This window comes from Gasterosteus aculeatus, chromosome 13 (assembly GCF_964276395.1).
Source record: "Gasterosteus aculeatus chromosome 13, fGasAcu3.hap1.1, whole genome shotgun sequence".
Taxonomy (NCBI): domain Eukaryota; kingdom Metazoa; phylum Chordata; class Actinopteri; order Perciformes; family Gasterosteidae; genus Gasterosteus; species Gasterosteus aculeatus.
In genome coordinates, this window is record NC_135701.1 from 13,806,948 (window position 1) to 13,826,587 (window position 19,640).

Genomic DNA, 19,640 nt, shown 5'->3' on the forward strand with positions numbered 1-19,640 from the left:
CCGTGAATCTGATACCTGCCAACCAATCACGTAACAGTAATGGCTATTAGTTTGTTTAATGGCCAATCAGATTGAGGAAGGGGCGTTTGAATTACCGCCCATGTAGTAAGATCGCTGTCTTCCCGGCCAAATTCTGACAACAATTCTGATGTCATGACATGTATTTGACTCCCTTTATCCCCCACAAATTATGATGGATAAGAACGTCGGATAAGGACTGCTACTCTCTTGAACCTCGGTATGGTCATCACGCAGCATCGGTTGTGCCTACAGACTGCACGGCTGTTCCGTTGGTCAAGCTAGTGTTAGCACAAAGCTAGCACAACCATTTCCCTTCCTGCCTCTACCGATTAGCCTCGAGCTAACGCTAGCTGACATTAACTGGCAACACACGAGCCGTTCGGTCTGTTGTGCTGCATTCGCTTCTTGCCGGGTCGGGCAGTGCCGTTATTGGTTAGTTGTCAGTTTTCTGTTGGGAATCCTTTTAGTATTTAATCCGAGAGGTTTCGTCACTAGTGGTCGAACTGATGGCGGGGCGTCAACGTCACACCCCTCTCATCAGGACCAGTTCTCCCTTTGGCAAAACAAGACGTTTTTTCCCCATAGGAATCATCTTAGCTGGCTTTTTGAAATAGCATTTTCCCAGCTGGTCAGTTAAATTTAGCTTTAAGTATAATGCAATGAGACCTGGTCTGCTTCAATCCCCTGTCTGTTCGTGTTTGTTTCTGTTTTTAGTAGTTAAGCAGCTGCCTCTGGACCTCTGGAAGGATGGAGACTCTGATTCCCACCATCAACCGGCTGCAGGAGGTCTTCCTCACCGTGGGTGCAGAAGTCGTACAGCTGCCGCAAATAGTCGTGGTCGGATCGCAGGTCGGTCGGGGATGAAACCTCAACGAGAAGCTGTACTATAAACATAATCAAGTCCTCCTGTTCTGAGTTGTTGTTGTTTTGATCATAGCTTGAATATTTATTGTTTTTGTGTGTGATGTAAACACTGGCTTAGGCTGACTGCTCCAGTGCTGCTGGAAATGGCTGAATTGCTGTCATTGTGTGCCACAACAGAGCAGTGGAAAGAGCTCTGTGCTGGAGAGCCTGGTCGGACGGGATTTCTTGCCCCGAGGATCAGGAATAGTCACAAGACGACCCCTCGTGTTGCAACTTGTTAATGTCGCTCCTCTGCAGGAGAGACTCAAAAACGAAAATGGTACCTTCAGATTTCTCCATTTATTCCTTGGCATTTTAAATTTGAAGGAATTCATTTAATATTCCTTGAAAACCTTCAACGTGGCTTTGGTGCAAGTTACGATCGACTAAATATTAGAACATATATATGTCATGGTTTGTCTAAAATCTGTGTATGCATTGGGTCTGCTAGAAGTAATATGTGTAGGATGGCACTTTCACTCACTATTTAACTTGTTGCCGAACCCCTCTACTAATATGCGCTCTTTGTTCCTCTTCTTCTAACTACTCTTCAGGAAATGGGCTAAAACAAAATGCCCAAATCAGCTACCCAGGTCTCTGTATATTTGTTTCTTTAGCCATTTCATTTCTTTTGTAAATTTTCTCAAACATTTTCTTTCTTCTAAACTCCTTCTTTTAAGCATGATATCGGTCCATTAATAATCGTAATTTATTTCAAAACATCTGTCAATGTCTTGCACTCACTCGTTCAGGTGTCAAAGCTGAGGAATGGGGAACGTTTCTGCACTGCAAGAACCAGGTAGATTTAACTGCACATTTGAAATGACGTTCTTGATGCCGTTGTCCTGTTTTATGTGCTGGGTTTAGTTAATACATCATTCTTACACCTTTTTTAAAAGATCTTTACAGATTTTCAGGAAATCCGTCACGAAATAGAAGCAGAGACCGAACGCAATTCAGGGGACAACAAGGTGAGAGAAAGCCTTGTTAGGTCATGGATGCCTTTCATTTATCTTTATACGCAATAATACATGTTGCTTCTTTTTCCCCCACATCTTCTAGGGTATCAGTCCTGAGCCAATATACTTGAAGATTTTCTCTCCCAAAGTCCTTAATCTCACCCTGGTTGATTTACCTGGAATCACTAAGGTAAACTCAGCCACTTCGCAAGGATGTTGATTTTGTTTCACGTTTGCAAACATAATGGCTCAATATTCTAATTATCATCATAAGTGCCATCGTCACGGATTCACAGCAGAAAGGCTTGTGTGCTCTGCCATGCTAATGCTGGCTGATCCTTGTTGTTCTCGCCTCAGGTTCCGGTTGGGGACCAGCCAGAGGACATTGAGGCACAGGTACAAGAGATGATCTTGTCTTTCATCTCCAATCCAAACTGCCTCATCCTCGCAGTGTCCCCTGCCAACTCTGACTTGGCCACCTCAGATGCTCTCAAATTGGCTCGTGAGGTCGATACAGATGGTAGGACATTTTGTAAACGGACGCCTCCTCTCCTCGGATTTCATTTTGATTTTGCTTATATCGTAACATGCCTCACGTAGAAGTGTTTGAATTATCAAATGTGAAGGAAGTATATATTATGCTCAAATAACTTCAAGCTATTGGATCTGTCAGCCTTTTGTGTTGAAAGCCTTCTAACAGGTTGCTTAGAAAAGGAATGCATGTTTTTATGGTGCACTCTCAATAATAGGCTCATGTGCTTAAAGGTAATTGTCTTGTAACATGGCTTTTAAATTCCATTTGTACACTGAGTGTGTGCTAGTTAGGATGTGTGTAGCCGGCCCAAATGTGCCCCTGCTGGCCTTGATTATATCCCATTGGAGACCCGTTGAATGTTTTTTTTTTCTTCCAAGAAATCCGACTGAATACCTTTCTCTCGGATCACTCAATGTTATGAAAAACTACATTTCAAAGACTGTTCACTGCCCACACAAATATCATTTTGTGTGTGTGTGTGTGTGTCAGGTCGGCGAACACTGCTGGTGATCAGTAAGCTGGACCTGATGGATGCAGGCACTGATGCTCTGGAGGTCCTTTTGGGCCGTGTCATTCCAGTCAGACTGGGCATTATCGGGGTGGTTAACAGGTTTGCACTGATAAATTGTTTATTTTTTCCTTCAGTTTAGTTATGTGATGTTTTAAGCTTCACAATACAGCAATGTTCCTATTACCCTGAAAATCAGTCTACTTTCCGCTCCCTCCCCAATTGGTTACCCTCATAGGAGCCAGCATGACATCAATACCCAGAAGAGCCTCGAGGACTCGATGAGGGACGAGCAGGCGTACCTTCAGCGCCACTACCCCTCGCTCGCCTCGCGCTCCGGCTCGCGCTATCTGGCTAAAACTCTCAGCAGGCTGCTCATGCATCACATCCGGGATTGCCTGCCGGAGCTCAAGACGCGTGTGACCATGCTGAGTGCACAGTACCAGGCGCGACTCAATGGCTACGGCCAGCCGGTAGAAGACCACAGCGCCACCCTGCTGCAGATTGTCACCAAGTTCGCCAGCGATTACTGCAACACCATCGAGGGGACGGCCAGATATATCCAGACCTCAGAGCTGTGGGTCAAATCGCTACACGCTTATTTAATAATGTTTCCCGTTTCTGTGATTTGCTTTGTTTTCTTTTTAAGGTCTTCTGAGTTCACCCGTTGTGTGGCACGCCACATCTGACATGAAATGAAAGATCATAAAGGTTATTTTCTTTTGGTGCGCTAATGGTAAAAAAATCTCATTTTAATTGGCATCAGCATCTGTTTGCTGCCTCATCTCTGCAGATGTGTTGCTCTGAGGTGATTTATTTATGTAAATATGTAGAGTGAAAATATTGACCTTTTTAGTTCACTGCATTTAATTGTGGTGCGATCAACATTGTTGACACACAGCACCGTGTTGGTGTCACAGCTGAACGCATCTTTCATCTCTTCTCCAGCTGCGGGGGTGCTCGGATCTGTTACATATTCCATGAGACCTTTGGGCGTACTTTGCAGTCCATTGACCCCCTGGGAGGATTGACTGAGCTTGATATCCTCACCGCCATCCGCAATGCTACTGTGAGCTTCTCCTGACTTCTCTTCTTTGCTTCCAAATTCTAGTCAAGTTCTCTCGTTCGGAGGAATAGCAGGTGAATTATCGAGCCGGCGTGTGTCTGGGATTTTTTTTTTTCCTGCAGGGTCCGCGTCCCGCACTCTTTGTGCCCGAGGTGTCCTTCGAGTTGTTGGTGAAGCGGCAAATTAAGCGACTGGAGGAGCCCAGCATGCGTTGTGTAGAGCTGGTTCACGAAGAGCTGCAGAGGATCATCCAGCATTGCTCCTCCTACAGCACGCAGGTGAGCCAAAAGACACTGCCGCATTTTTTTTTAATTTGATCTACTTGCTGAAACCGAGAAGCACTAATTATGACGGCACCGTGTTGAGAAATGTGTCCGTCTTTGCCAGGAGCTCCTGCGATTCCCCAAACTGCACGATTCCATTGTGGAAGTTGTGACTGGATTACTGCGAAAGCGCTTGCCAATAACCAATGAAATGGTAATCCACGGCTTAGCTAAAATCGTTCATACTAATTACCAACAGCCAAGTATTTCTTTACTGCCTGACATTTATTCTGTTTTTTTCCCTGTTAGGTGCACCATTTAGTCTCGATAGAGCTTGCTTACATCAACACCAAACACCCAGACTTCACAGATGCGGCGCAGGTCTCTGCATCTGTCAACAGTCAGCAGGTCTGTGCCTTACAGCAAGTACTCTCATTTATTATTTATTCTCTTTAGGCTAAACAGGAGCAGTCTTACCTCCAAACAGTAACACTGCCTGTCAAGCTTGTAGTGAAGTGATGGACTCAGCCAAAATAGCCATGACCCCCCCTCCCCCTACCCCCGCCCAGGACTGACTCTGATTCCTCGCTGACAGGCGGAGGCCCTCGATGGAGGAAAGCGCTGGAAGAACGAGAAGGTTGTGGAAGAGAGAGTCCCGGCTGCAGCCTTTGGCAGTCCCAGCAAAGGCCAGTCCGTCAACCTGCTCGACACGGTGGGTGGTGGGATCGGCCTATAGAACGTCACACTTGACACATAACACATTTTACTTTGTGTCTCTCTCTCTCTCGCTCTGCCAGGCGGTGCCTGCATCACGCAAGCTTAGTGCGAAGGAGCAGAGGGACTGCGAGATCATCCAGCGCCTCATCAAGTGCTACTTCCTCATTGTCCGCAAAAGCATCCAAGACAGGTTTGTCTGGAGCAAGTCGGCAGGATCTTCTTTTGACCTCAGTTGTTTTTATTAATATCCTAACGTCGCCTCTCTGGGCTGTATGTCCGCAGTGTGCCAAAGACGGTGATGCACTTCCTGGTCAACTTTGTGAAGGAGCATCTGCAGAGTGAGCTGGTGGGTCAGCTCTACAAACAGACCCTGCTGCAGGAGCTGCTCGTTGAGTCCGAGGACACGGCACAGCAGCGCACCGAGGTGGCTCAAATGCTTGAGGTGAAACCGGCGGATGTTTTTTTCTTTTTTTTGTTCTCTGAATATATCCTGGGCATGAAAAACAGAAAGTCCTTTCCATTTCTCTTGTATCTACTATTTTGGAAGCAGTGATCTCACAGACCTTTGCTCTCTTTTTCTTTCTCAGGCACTCCAAAAGGCCAATAACATCATCTGTGAGATCCGGGAGACACATCTGTGGTAGCCAGAAGAAAAGAGTAATTCGCTTGTCATAGGACAGGTTTCTAGAGTATGAGTTTACACAGTGTGTGTGTGTGTGTGTGTGTGTGTGTGTGTGTGTGAGCACATTTTGTCATGGACCAATGAGCACAGCACATCCACACCTTTTTCCCTCAGCGGTCCTGACCAGTACACTCGAGCTGTTGCTCTCACGATGAACGTTGTGTAGTCAAGCAAAGTGATTAAATACTCAGGCCGAAAGTGTTACTTTACAGTTGAAATGTCAAACGCAAAGCTACAATCTTTTTGTATAATTTGTGACAGTAGGTTTTGTTGGATCGTAAGACTGCTGTAAATTTAGGATTGTCAATGGATTCCGTTGTACCCGATGGTGTTTTCTTTCGATCAAAATGTGTTTTCACTGTACAATTCCACCAAAAAAAAATGCTTTTTGCAGATGCTGCAACTGTGCTAGATTACATGTTTTCTAACTTTAATCCCCTTTATTCATCTCACCAGAGAAATTAAATCCACTTAATTAATGTTGACCCCAATACAACACTGAAGATAGACTGTGGTTATTTACAGAAATTACTGGATAAATACAGATTTTTTTACAGCTCTTTTCTGCATATCGATATCAGGTTTAAATTCCAGAGACTAGATTTTCATATCGACTCATTTATTCTGTTGTAATGGCTTTTGTGTGTAGTCAATAGAGAAAAACATTTCAACGTTTGCAGGTTTGAAGGAGATGAGTTGGGAAGCTATAGTATCTAGAGTGTATATATTCTGTAGTATCTAGAAAAAACAAAAATTGAATATTTAATAATAGTCAGAAGATGATGTAATACCTCATCAGTTGATTCAAGAGCCAGATGTTTCCTCTATTCCATCTATTTCCTCAAGCCATTTGTTCACTGGGTTCTCTTCTTAAGATGGATCCCTGTTATTGTCCCTGTCCAGTAGGAAGGACAGTATCCAAGTAAAAGATTATTGAGATTATGCAGATTCCTCCTGCATGCAGAGCAGTTTGCTTCTGTGCCGATCATGAATTAATCGTGTAGTATTGATTGATGTTCATACATTTCTGTTTCTCCCAGTTTAGGTTTTTGTTAATTTCTGTATCCGTTCATGTAAATCTCCTTTCATAGCCAAAACAAATACTTAACCTAAAGATAAGCTTTTTAACAATCCCGTAACAAGTCTTTCTTCTGTGTGATCAGGGAGAGAACACAATGTCCGTCTGTCTTTCTGAAAGCCTCGTTCGATTGCATGTGTGTGTTCCGTGTGCATGCGTGGACTTATGAATGGCGGCTGTATGTATATTTTGTGTTATTTAAATGCATTTTATTATCATGTGTCAACTGCCTAGGAGTTCTTGTCTGCCAATATTTGTGATACATGTCTGCTGAAAGAAGTCTGTGGAAATTGGTGGGACTCATTAAACCCTAAAAAAAGGACACCGTAGTTTGTTTGAGTGTTACTGAAAACATGCAGCAATGTATCTGTTTGTTTGTTTGTCTGCTACAGTGACACACGACAACTCGCCCTGCTTCACTTTATTGATTTCGGGTGACCGTTAAACTGCTCAAATCCACGCTTTTAGTTTTTCGAACAAACCACCCAAATAACGTGTGTGTGTACTTATTACATGGATTATGGATTGAAATGCAGATAAAATGAGTGATGCTTGGAAAGAAAATGAACCACAAGATTTTGAACTCTTTGTTTAAGCAATGATTTTATAACTTATAACTGCACTGTGTCCCAAGTTGTTGTGTTCACCCTCTTATACCCCCCCCCCCCCCCCCCCCCCCTCCCAACAAGACTAGACCATACCAACTCTGACAGAATTGGAGGGTTCTCCGCTGCACTAACGTGGCGGCCGCGATTGTTTTGGTCTTACAAATCTGGCAGAATTAGTTTGGAACCGGCCCGAGGCATGTTTTAATCAATTCCCGAAATGACTCGAGGCTTTTCTGCCGCTCCCCAGTGACTCACGGGAGGGTTCCCGTCTGCGATCCACTCCTCTCCAGTCCTCCACCGTGGAGCCAGTCAGCAGTGCAAGCTGAACAAAGCCATGAGAGAGAGAGGGAGAGAGAGGGAGCTTCTGGGAAGAAATGCCTCTCACTGACTCTGTCGCCTGGACAACCGGCTAAGAGAAGAGGGGAGGGCGCACGAGAAAGAGAGAGAGAAAGGACACAGGAGCATAAAAGGAGAGGAAAACAACCCATTATTAACTGCTGAGATTAGAAGATTCCTTTAGAGTGAGGAGAGTAGGGGGGGGAGGTAGATTTGTGTCAGTCGGGGTTCCCTTGGTGTCTCTCGCATGATGAGTTATTAACTATGACAATAAAGCAGTGATTTTTGTTTTCTTCCACACAAGGGCATGAGAGAGATAAAACAGCAGAGCACAAGTTCAGCACAATACAAGTGGACCCAATAGGCCTGAACGCCCCACCTGTGTTCCCGGATCATCCGCCTCAGGTAAGACTCTTCTCCGTTGCAGCCGTTTGCCTTGATCAGGATGCTTTGGATTTTTTCTGACGTATTGATATCGATGATCATTTCTGTGCAATTATGATCATATGAGTAAATGCCAGATGAAGTCCAAACAAGGATAAACCAATCAATAAGAGCGTATCTTACCTGCTTGGAAGAGAAGCATTGCAACTCTGAGGCAGTTTGTCGTTACCAATGTGTTGTTTTCATGCTGTAGAAAAATCACTACCTTCACCACTGAGAATTTTTCACCATATTTTATGTAGAAGAGTGGGAGAAATTGCATGGTACACCAGGATGCTTCACACACACCTTACACCTCGCTTTGCATTCCCCTCGGTGCGAGCATGAATTCATCGAGCACGCCCTGAGAAAATGAACACCGTCGTCAGGTGCAAATTAATCTGGAGTTTGACTTGAACCACGTTATCCAGATTCACAGTGCGTAAAGAATAGAAGGCACGTCCGATATAACCAGACCGCCGAGCGCTCATGCATAAGGAATGTATTCATAGAGCACTCGGGGGGAAATCGATGCCTCTTTAAATGAGGTGCTATGCTGAGTTTACACAGGGCTGATTTTGTGTGGGGCAGCATGTGATATCTATATTGGATGAGATGGAGAGGAGATAAAACCGAGGGGTGAGGTTATCTTGCTGCTGTCAATAATGAAGGTTACAAATCTCATCTACGAGCACAGGATAGAGAAGCGGAGGAGGAAAAGGGCAGAGGAGAGAGGGATGGCCGGCAAAAGGGGGATGAGAGAGATGTGGAGACAGATGATTGGAGGTGAAAGGTTCAGGCTGGCAGCATGCTGGGATTCCTCAGAGCTCCCACTTCATAGCTGGCCCGATCCAGAGATGCAATGCAGGGTTAAAACACTGACACTCAGCTTATTTACCTGTTTACGGGAGACAACATACGTAAGAAAAGCATCTAGTACTGTGTGCACAACACAGCCCCTCTAATACGTCTGTACAAACGTGACTACCTGGGAAAGACCTGATTAAAAATATTGAAGAACAGAAGGTAGGCGGAGAGTTCAAAATCGAGTCTTGTGAGGGAAGGAATGTGCTTTTCAATTGTTTAATACAAGAAATTCATACCTTAAATGCTGCAAATAGATTTTCCCTTCAGGGGCCGGACTGCATTTATTTCTGTTTTGAGTAAAAAACTACATTTAAACAAACAAATATAGACCATAAATGTAGGCCGAGCCTTCAGGGAGACAGCATTTACTCCTGTAAACACACAAAGCCCCGATGCCAAATTACACTTACACTATTTTTAATCCACACCTGCGCAGGGTGCAAATTGACTTTGTGCTCCCAATCTTTACAGCAAAATAGTGCTTTGGATGCTTTGGAACACTCGGGGGAGCTTTTAAACACATTAGTCGTACCGAGCTCCTTGCTGTGCTTTACAGCTGTAATCATTGCACATGTGGTGCAATGCTGTGTTGGACGCAAAGAACCGTCGGACTCATGGAGAGGAGGGGAAAGTGAGTCTCCCAGTGGCCGTGCAGACCCTGTAGTTACCCCCCCACGTTACCCGTTACACAGTAGGCGGCAGAGGCTTAGCATTCATCACAGAGCTCTGCCCTCATGTCCAACAGGCATTCGCCAATGAATTCCTGGAACTGTCAGACTGTGAGGTCTGCAACACTAATCAGCCTGTTTTGACGTTGAAATACACACACACACACACACACACACACACACACACACACACACACACACACACACACACACACTTGTAGCTGGGGAGATCTGCCTGTTGGGAGTCACATTTAAATGTTTTGCGTGAATATGAATTAGAAGAGAAGCACAATTTGTTTCATAGATTGATGAGGTGCTGGTTGTCGTAAGGGTGACGTCTGTGGTGTGTGTGTGTGTGTGTGTGTGTGTGTGTGTGTGTGTGTGTCTCTCCCAGGCTTTTCTTTTGCCATCTCCTCCATTCCTCTTGTCTCATCCTGTTTCTGTGCTCGTCTAAATGTGTCCTCTCATCTTGTGTTGATGAGAGCACCGTGATCAAAACAAGCTGCAGAGGCCGACATGATGAAATGTAACAGGATTACAAAAATGTATTTACCAAAACTCAACTCAATTTAATTTACTCTTAATGCGCAATTATATCTCACATTTTTTTTTTCTCGATTTTGTTCCATAATATCTGATATTACGGACAGAAACAGACACGTCTGAAGAGGAACAGTGGCTTTCATTATGGCATCACAGAAGACACAATAGATTGGCTGAGTATCATCATATTAACATATTAAGGTGCAGATAACCAGCCGCCACCTTCTAGTCTTTCAATTCTAACAAATAATTTTGTTGGAACACTATCATAAAGTGTCAACTGTTAAAACAGAAAATGACGTGGCTGTGAAACACATCTACGTGTCGCTCCATTACAGTGAACCAGATCATTTGTGGACACAAGATTTTTGTCCAGTGCACATGAACACAAGCTCAAATCCTATAAATCTACAAGCCTCCGAAAATGTATTTCGTGCTTCTTCTCTGCTTTTCAACCAGAGCAGTCTTTTTTTTTATTTTACGAATATTGATTAAATCCTTATTTTTCATGATAGATTTTTCACTTAAGCCAGAGAGCTGAGAGCAGCTATCTTTCTCACCTGGCTGACCTTAAAGCACCGCTCTAAGGAGAATAGACAAATTGCTGCAGTTAGTGGGCTCACAGCCACTTGAATACAAACTGCTGTATCTCGTGTGTGTGAGTGCGGAAGAAGAGGCCCCTGCTGACACACTTATTCAAAGGGTGCCCATCACAGCAGGTAAAACCTTTTCTTATTCCTCAACCCCGTCGGATAACGCACTCGCTCTTCTTGTCAGTAATTAGACAAGTGAACTGATTTAATTTGCTGCAGAGCAGAAACTGCTCGGGGAGATTCTCAGCCATCAGCGGAGCCTCTCTGGGTGATAATGGCTTGCCCGCGCTGACAGAGAGAATAATGAAATCACAGCTTTTAACCTGTCTAACCCCACCGAGCTCTTGTGATCAGCATTTCAAAGCAGGACTCTGCCGACAATTTCCCCTTAAAAGTAATTTAAAAAAAAGTCTCCCCTCCTCACATATTTCCATACGAGCTGCGACGGGAAGCGGCTTGTCGACTGAGGACACACTTCATTTTCATTTTTTTTAAACCCTTTCCATCATTTCTCTGATGCTCATCTCAGCTGGCAGTTCTAACATCTTTTTTCTCCTGCTGCCCCCCCGAGAGAGAAAGAGAGGGGGGGAGAGAGCGAGAGAGAGAGAGAGAGAGAAAGAGAGAGAGAGCGCGGGGTGTTACTTCAAATGAGCGATGATCAAGTGGTGTCATGTGTCCTTGACAGGTGCCAGCATGGATGTGGAGGATGCGCCACTGCTGTTTCAGACCAACTGGGGAGGGGAGGAGGAGGAGGGGGAGGGGGAGGAGGAGGAGCAGGATGCAGTAACGCCGGCAACAAGACAGGGTTGTTTTTGTGGTGAGGCCGGTGACGCTGGACTCTGGAGAGCAGTAGGGTGGGTGTACACGCAGCCCTGGGCCAGTGGAGTGGTTCTCGGGGTAGTTGTCTCAGTACCGTGCGCCCTGTTTGCCTACATGCTCCTCTACTGCCCTCCTCTGGACATAGACCTCTCCTACAGTGCCTTTGAGGTTCACAGTCACTTCTCTGCCGAGCGCTTTGACGCCCTCTCCATTGCTGTGAAGAGCCAGCTGGGGTCCTGGGACAGACGTAGGCGAGACCTGGGTGACAGCGAGTCTGGCGCCCCGAGGGAGCTCCTGCTGGAGAGGCTGAGCGGACGGGGAGCATTCGACAGGGCCGACGACGAGGCTGTGAGGCCGTCTGCTCCTCGAAAGGACCCTTTAGAGGCAGGAGATGATGGCGAGAGAGGAGCGTCAGAGAGCAGAGATGTGGAGAGAGAGCATCACAGGTCATCCGGGGATGAGAATTGGACCATTCCGCTCATTAGGAGGCGCCGGTTGGCTCCCAATTACTACCTGCAGAGCCAGGCCCTGTGGAGGATCGAGCTGGTGTTTGTGGCTCGAGGGGAAGGCGATCGCAACATCTTCACCCCCGAACGTCTGCAGACGATCCACCACGTGGAGCACCTGCTCATGCAGCACCCGCAGTTTCATCAGTTCTGCTGGAAGCCTCTGGAGATGTTGAGGGATCTGCCGTTGGGGCCGTCCTACTGCTCCCCACCCAGCTCACTGCTGTCCTACCTTTACCCCAGCGAGAGGGGAGGGAAGATATACTATGACGGAATGGGCCCAGATCTAGCGGATATTCAAGGTGAGCCCACAGAGAAGAGTGTTTTGGGGAGGGGGAGGGGGGGGTTGTATCCTCCTCCGTATTTGCCATGTATATTTTATTCCCAGGTTCTCTGAGTCTGGCCATCACCCACCCACAGTTCTACTGGTACGTGGATGAGGGCGTGTCCCCCGAGCATCTCTCCTCCTCCCTCTTACGAAGTGAGATCCACTTCGGAGCTCCTCTTCCTTCTTACTTCTCCGTGCAGGACCGAGCTCACGAGCAAAGATCACGTTTCAAGAACTTTGTTGTTCAGTACGCAGACATCCTGGCAAAGCAATCTACCAGGTCAGGACCAACTTTGTTTTACACTACATAATCATTCCGTCCATTTGCCGCATAGTAACATTATTCACATGATCCACACATTGTTGCAGACGTTCAAATGGGACATTATTGAGAATGTGCTCTCCTCTTCACAGCCAGGTGAAGGTGCTGTTTGGCGGAACAGAGCTGTTTGATGATGAGGTGAGACGCACCTTCCACAACGACATGATGCTGGCGGTCATCAGTGGAGCTTGCATTACTGTGCTCGTCTATGTCCTTACCTCCTTTTCTGGTAGAGTATCACCTCGAATTACGTTGAAGAACACATTTTTTAGTCCATGTTTAGCCACCGCATGGATGTTAATGAGCCCTTTTATGCTTTGTTCTCTCTCTGAAGTGTTTCTGACTTTCTTCGGACTTGCCAGCATTGGACTGAGCTGCCTAATGGCTCTTTTTCTTTACCATGTTGCCTTTGGCGTGAGGTACCTGGGCATTCTCAATGGAGTTGCAGCCTTTGTTATTATCGGTATTGGTAAGAGAAAATAAATGAATTCAATTGTTTGTTTGTCATGTGGTATCAATCTCCTCATCTAACATTAAGCAAGAAAGTTGAGTTTGTCCAAAGGTTAAACTCGTCCTTCAGAGGTTGAAAAACAAATGACTTGCTATAATGCTTAATGAGGTTGCTCTTTTGTTCTCTCACTTTTGCTCAGGGGTGGATGATGTATTTGTGTTCATCAGCACCTTCAGGCAGGCTTCTCACCTGCGTCAACCGCAGCAGCGGATGATCTACACGATTAAAACGGCAGGCCGGGCGACCTTTCTCACCTCCTTCACCACAGCGGCAGCCTATGCTGCTAACACCTTCTCTCAGGTAGTTTATAGAAGATAAATTCACCCGTTAATGGGACCTGTACGAGGAGTGTGAATGACTCCCCCTGCTCTGGATGAATAGAAGTGCCTCTCAGCAGATAAACACAAATTAAATTACGCTGTGCTTCGTTCAACCGACACTTAGATTCCAGCCGTGCATGACTTCGGCCTGTTCATGGCCCTCATCGTCAGCTGCTGCTGGCTCTGGGTGTCCGCCTTGATGCCTGCAGCTCTCTGTATCTGGTCCGACTGTGTGGAGCCTCAGGAACACGCCTGGTGGAACCGGTGAGCCATTGTTTGCTTGCTTTCGTGTGGGATTTTACTTTGCGACACCGCAGGCGCGTTGTAATCCATTCAGCCGTCCCTCTCCCCAAACCGCCTCCTGCAGCTGGAAGCTGTTTTGGGGCCTGTCAGCGAGCCCCGGCCCTTTGTCAGATGAGGATGAGGATGTGGCGCTGTTGTCAGTGGAGATGGAGCCAGGTGAGATCATTATCTCGCTTGCCTTGCGTGAACCATGAGGGGCGGGTTTTAAAACGCACGCTGTCCAGACACCACTAAGCCCCCTGTCTCTGTCCCGGCCCAGGCTCATGTGACGCAGAAGACGACGCGGCCATTCTTTCCCTGTCGGTGGAGACACTTCGTCCCCCTCCAGGCCAGCAGCAAGTGGGCGTGGTGAGCAGGAATCTCCGGTGGGCTCTGAAGCACTTAGTGGCAGAGCCCTCCGTGCTGCGACGAAAGACTGTTCTAGGTGAGATTGGATATATAAATCAATGGAAACTCCCTTGACTTGGCATTTTATACCCTGTAAAGGATCATGGAGAAATGTCTATAGTTTGGTTTTCAGAGATCAGCCGAGGTCTTGATCTACGATTTAGTCGTGAGAGTAACCGTCAGCTCATCGCTCGTCTGGCCTGAAAGGATTCAGTCTGTCGGAGGAAGAGCAAGTGTCTATCGGGGGAGAATTTACCCTCCCTCTTTTAAGGCGCTTCCGTAATTGATTCTTGCTCCCTGTCTGTCTCTCAACTGCTCCATCCGAACCATGAATACCTCGTCCCTGCCATCATTTATCATTGTCTGCCGGTCGACCCAGGTGTTTTCCTCCTGGTGCTGCTGCTGTCTGCTGGGTTCTGCTGTCTCCTGAGGCCCGCCACCCACGCCCCCCTTCTCTTCCGCCGGGACACAAACCTCCAGACTCTGCTGGCTCTGAGGAGCAACCTCAGCGGACAAGGCATCTCCTGCCCCATGTGCTCAGGTGAGACGGTGGAAGTGATTGGAATGCATGCGCCGGTTACCCTCACAGATCCAGAACAAACAGCAAAATGTCTTGTTGTGACCTCCAGGTGTGTTCATGGAAAAGCCCCATGCGTTGTCCACCCACGCTTCCTCGTCGACGTTTAAGTTTTCCACACATCAACAGACGGAGAGCGCAGCAACCGTCTCTTCTTCAGTAACACCAAAATCAAGCGGCAACCAAACGGGTGAAATTCTGCGTACGAAAACCTCTTTGTTCAAAACCTCTCCAACTATTTTTAAATATTGGACTTTTTTTTCAGGCGCTTTACTGACAGTGTTCATATCCAAATTGGACCTTGGAGCCTCTACAACCCTTTACCGCTTCTCCCTCAACACCAGCACTCCCTCCCCATGGACACGTTGCAGCACCGAGCACGAACAGGTGTCATCGTTTCAGGTTAGAGAGCGAAAAAAAGTAATAGCAACGGTGTAGCTAGTTGTACCATTATGTCTCCCAAATGAAATATTGCGCCACGAAACGGCCTTATAACTAATCTTGTTTTATCTGAATAGGCTTATAATCAGCCCCATGGCAATTACACCACCAGAATGACAGTGTGTGTTTCCCATGCTTACCACCCGCACCCCAGCTGGATGATCACATCCACCGCGTGTGAGCCGCGTCACGGCTGGAACGCAGAGTTTTCCTTTTACACCGCGTCATCCCTGCAGCAGCACAGCAGGTGAACATGCAAGCGAAAGTCAGATGGACCTTCATGTACTTTTACTTTTCAACTCTGCTCTCTGCTTTCAGGAGACTGTGCTTTGCCCAGCGCCGCCTGAGACCTCACCCGAGCCGCGTGTGCGTCCACCCGCCTGGCTGCGGCATCAGTTCTGGGCCTGATGGACCCACGCGGGGAACATTTTACATTCCACTTCCCAGTGGTGAGAGAGCTGGTGTCGGAAAGCACCGTTAACATTGAGACAGTTTGTTCTGTTTTCTCTCTGCATTTGTCACATTTCACAACGTATAAATAAAGGCCCGTTGAGAGATTTTCTGGTTATATTTCCAAAGATCTCTCGTCTGCTGCCAAAACAAAGTCATCCAAAACATTTGGCTTCAACCCATGCAGTGGAGACGCATGTGGACATCCAGCTGTTCGTCCTCTGGTCGACACCGGGGCGATGGTTTTTGTGGTGTTTGGCATCTTGGGAGTCAACCGAACCGAAAACAGGGAGAACCACGTCATTGGCGATATGGTGAGGGTCACGCCTCATCTGAAAAACAAAAGACAGACTTTTAATTGTGCTATCATGTTTCTGACGCATTGTTTAATTCTCTCCAAAGGGCAGCATTATATTGGACCCAGACTTTGACATTTTCCAGGAAATGGAACTTCTGTGCAAAATCTGTAAAGCAATTAGTGCAAACACACAACTTGTAAAGCCGGGAGGAGCGCAGTGTTTGCCTTCAGGTAACATCCACACTCTATTCAGAGGGAAATATTTTATTTTACCAGCCAATATCATAAAACAATTATAAACGTGCCAAAAATCCACTGGTTCTATCTTCTTCTAAATATTGGCTGTTTTTTCCATTGCACCAAATTATTATATAATTATATTTTGTTGTTCTGGACTGCTCTTTGAGAAATTACAAAATGAGAAACTCAAAAGAGAAATGATAATGATAAGATGTTAATGAAAATAACACCACTGAATCCATGTTGAGAAACAAAGTGCTTAACTACCAGGAAACTGAACAAAAGCAAAGCAAAAGTCACCTGCAAGATTCTAGTACAATAATCTTGTATAGAGAATGAGAAAGTGTGAAAAAGGTCCTGTGCCCTATGTTCTCTTCAGGTAACAAACTGTCATCTGTTCTGCCTCTGCTCCATCCTGAATGCCACTCGCTCCCTGAGCCCAACCTGCTGCCGGGGCAGCTCTCTCACGGAGCGGTGGGGGTGCGTGGAGGAAAAGTCCGCTGGCTGTCCATGGCCTTTGAGTCCGTGAGTCCCTCCGTCCTTCTCCAGCTCATGTTCCAGCAAACCAGGGGAGCCCCCTATAATGTGTAATGTCCTTACCTCTCTTCCCCCTTAGACCACATACAAGGGGAAATCCTCCTTTCAGACCTATTCTGACTTCCTTCAGTGGGAAAACTTCATCCAGGAGCAGCTCGCCTCGCTCCCCCGGTCCTCCGCTCTGAAACGGGGATTCCAGACCTGCGAGCACTGGAAACAGATCTTCATGGAAATAATAGGCGAGTCAGTCAGCGTCAAATAGTCAAATAGTGTTTGTTTCTGAAAGCTGACAAAGGATTTATGGGGACGAGGAGGTGAAAATCTGAGGTTATACTGTTTGCAGGCGTGGAGAGCGCCCTCTGGAGCCTGCTGCTGTCTCTGGTCATCTGTGTGGCAGCTGTGTCGGTATTTACTGCACATCCTCTGCTGCTGCTCTCAGTGCTCATAACCATTCTAGGTAAGAGAGGAAACATGTGCATTCTCACCCAGTTTATATTTTTGAGTTTTTAAGTTTTAAGATCTTAATGTTCACGCCTGGGTTGGCATCGTGTGTGTAAATTGCGGCGTTTTGCCCTTGAACAGGGGTGATCTGTCTGGTTGTGGCGGTCATGTACTGGCTGGGCTGGGAGATGGGAGCAGTGGAGGCGATTTCTCTCTCCATACTGGTGGGATCCTCAGTGGATTACTGTCTACACCTGGTGGAGGGATATCTGCTGGCCGCGGAGGCCATTTCCGCTACGCCTGGTCATAACTCGGTATGGGAGCGTGCGCTTGTTCAGCAATAAGAAAAAGCTTCCACCGCACGTCTCGTGTTTACACACAGCTAATAACTGCGATTTTTTTGGATTTAATAAGACCAGAAGCGCCCCGGAGCCTCGTGAATGAAGAGGAGCCGCTCCTCCTATTAATCTCTCTGCTTTGTTTGCAGGAGCCCGGGCCCGAGAGGCAGAGGCGGACCTTGGAGGCGGTGAACCACGTCGGCGTTGCCATAGTGTCCAGTGCCATCACCACGGTGATCTCCACAGTCCCCCTCTTCTTCTGTGTCATTGTGCCTTTTGCCAAGTTCGGCCAGATAGTGGCCATCAACACCACCGTCTCCATTTTCTTCACCCTGACCGTGACCGTGGCTATGTTGGCATGTGTGGCCCCTGCCCGCTTCAGCCGGCCCCCCGGCGCTGTGCTGAGGGCCGGCCTGGCCGTGACGGCTGCGGCAGCCTTGGGAGCGGCTCTGTGCTGGTTGGCAGGACAGCTGGGAGCGTTTGGCTGGCGGTCAATCAGCACGTGAACACGACCCTCCGCCTGCTCGCACCGATGTCAGGCAGGGGAGGTCATCCGTGCACAAAACTGTGACAACTGAGAGCCCTCTGTTTTCCTCCGTGTTTAGGAGGAAATATCCGATGAGTGAATTGAATGGTTCTTCACAGCACAAAGATGTCAGGATCTTAGAAGCTGAAGTAGAAGCTGTTTGTCGTTTTCAGTGGACTTTGAGAAGCTCAAAGTACTAAAGTGTATATGATTGTGTGACTCACAGTTAATGGGTTGATCTATCTGGATTGAGATGATGATTCAGCCAATTAGATTGTTATTTTTCATTCAGCCAATGGTGGAGATGAGTTCTGGTGGGAAACACTGGCTGACCCAAATCATTCTTTTTTCAGTGTAAATCAACGATTGTTCTGGGATTTGGTGTTGCGAAGGTGTTGCGAAGGTGTTGTTTTCGGCGTTGTTTGTTTTGTGTTTCCTTGGTTGTGCATTAAATGTGTTTTCAGCCACATTAGAAACAAATGTTATGATATCCTGATCGGCTGGATTAAAAATTGTACTAGTGCGACGTTTTGTTATGTGTATAGTGGGATTATGTATGTTCTCCCACATTGAACTGCAGCACTCACCTGTTCCCAATGGGTGTGCAAACAAAGGCTTCCCACGAGATATTGTCCTCTTTTCATTTTTTTAACCCCTTCACATGTTCATACGTTGGACACGTGTCTCTTTTTTTGTCATCAGCACCAACTGAAAAAGACCTGTGGTCAGCTCCTCAGGTGTGTCCTCCACGCGTCCTCCACTGCGCTCGTCCGCTCTCCCCCCAGATCCAGAGCACCACTCAAATAGCCGAGGAGCAGAGCTCCGGTCAGGGCCATTTGTCAAAGCACAAAACACAACAGTGGCTTCGGGAGAGGGTCCGACTCGGCTGCGGCAAGAGCGGCAGGTTTGTGTTGTGTGTGTGTTGTGAACGTGTGAATGTCAAATAAAACGGGTGCAGAAAACCTTTGTTATTTTCTCTTGTGAAACCTCAGCACGATTCTCTCCTGCGTTGCTATGCGAGTGCCTTCAGTCACGTTGTTACTGAGGGAGCGACAGGAGGCCGGCATATGTCCAACTAATTAATTGAATGAATGTTTAATGTCTGTCAACACAGAATAACTGACCTGCTGCGACAGAACGGTACAGAATATTTGGAATATAAGCAGAGACATTGGCAGACACTGTTTTGTCCTGAGGGTCTTTCGTCTGCTTTTTTTTTTTTTTTTACTGAAGCAGCAATATCACATTTATTATGCTGTAGTGGAAAAATAAAACGGTGCGTCGCCAGTTTTGAGTGGATTTCTACAGTGGAGGAAATATACAGTAGATGTCTAGATGAAATATGGACACAGCACTCGGGGAGAAGGGATTTTTATTGTCATGCTACAGTGCTACTATTAGTTATACTATTATATGCCTTATTTTTGACATTTTCTCACATGCTATAATGTGAGTTTTGGAACCTTTTTTACGATATATAACAAAATAAGACATTTTACATAACAGGTCATTTAGCAGACACTTTT

The 19,640-nt window shown here is 46.6% G+C and overlaps 2 protein-coding genes across 3 annotated transcripts; both read left to right on the forward strand.

Moving 5' to 3' along the window:
- Nucleotides 1-68: 68 nt before the first annotated feature.
- LOC120831057 (dynamin-1-like protein) lies at nucleotides 69-6,150 on the forward strand. Of its 2 annotated transcripts, XM_040196182.2 has the most exons (18): nucleotides 70-238; nucleotides 736-870; nucleotides 1,063-1,204; nucleotides 1,479-1,517; nucleotides 1,677-1,723; nucleotides 1,824-1,895; nucleotides 1,987-2,073; nucleotides 2,241-2,403; nucleotides 2,908-3,028; nucleotides 3,165-3,503; nucleotides 3,875-3,995; nucleotides 4,115-4,270; nucleotides 4,380-4,469; nucleotides 4,565-4,663; nucleotides 4,851-4,967; nucleotides 5,053-5,162; nucleotides 5,255-5,414; nucleotides 5,560-6,150. In XM_040196182.2, exons 2-18 carry the CDS (start codon nucleotides 769-771, stop codon nucleotides 5,614-5,616), a joined length of 2,022 nt encoding a protein of 673 aa, XP_040052116.1. In that variant the 5' UTR covers nucleotides 70-238; nucleotides 736-768; the 3' UTR covers nucleotides 5,617-6,150. The 2 variants fall into 2 exon arrangements, with proteins under 2 accessions (XP_040052117.1, XP_040052116.1); XM_040196183.2 differs by lacking the exon at nucleotides 1,479-1,517 and having other exon boundaries at nucleotides 69-238.
- A 1,536-nt stretch (nucleotides 6,151-7,686) lies between these two features.
- disp3 (dispatched RND transporter family member 3) lies at nucleotides 7,687-19,076 on the forward strand. The gene is made up of 21 exons (XM_040196179.2): nucleotides 7,687-8,081; nucleotides 11,456-12,397; nucleotides 12,484-12,703; nucleotides 12,838-12,974; nucleotides 13,080-13,214; nucleotides 13,396-13,556; nucleotides 13,701-13,840; nucleotides 13,944-14,035; nucleotides 14,139-14,303; nucleotides 14,646-14,807; nucleotides 14,896-15,033; nucleotides 15,109-15,245; nucleotides 15,362-15,531; nucleotides 15,603-15,733; nucleotides 15,864-16,048; nucleotides 16,137-16,263; nucleotides 16,652-16,797; nucleotides 16,889-17,048; nucleotides 17,153-17,266; nucleotides 17,392-17,564; nucleotides 17,738-19,076. The coding sequence occupies exons 2-21, from the start codon at nucleotides 11,464-11,466 to the stop codon at nucleotides 18,092-18,094; spliced, it is 3,984 nt and encodes a 1,327-aa protein (XP_040052113.2). The 5' UTR covers nucleotides 7,687-8,081; nucleotides 11,456-11,463; the 3' UTR covers nucleotides 18,095-19,076.
- The last annotated feature ends 564 nt before the right edge of the window (nucleotides 19,077-19,640 follow it).

Coding starts and splice junctions, on each gene's coding strand:
- disp3 (XM_040196179.2), top strand. CDS start 11,464: ATGGATGTGGAGGATGCGCCACTGCTGTTTCAGACCAACTGGGGAGGG. Junction 13,841..13,943: donor GAACACGCCTGGTGGAACCG/GTGAGCCATTGT, acceptor CGCCTCCTGCAG/CTGGAAGCTGTTTTGGGGCC. Junction 16,798..16,888: donor TGTCCATGGCCTTTGAGTCC/GTGAGTCCCTCC, acceptor CTTCCCCCTTAG/ACCACATACAAGGGGAAATC.
- LOC120831057 (XM_040196182.2), top strand. CDS start 769: ATGGAGACTCTGATTCCCACCATCAACCGGCTGCAGGAGGTCTTCCTC. Junction 871..1,062: donor TAGTCGTGGTCGGATCGCAG/GTCGGTCGGGGA, acceptor GTGCCACAACAG/AGCAGTGGAAAGAGCTCTGT. Junction 3,504..3,874: donor TATATCCAGACCTCAGAGCT/GTGGGTCAAATC, acceptor TCTCTTCTCCAG/CTGCGGGGGTGCTCGGATCT.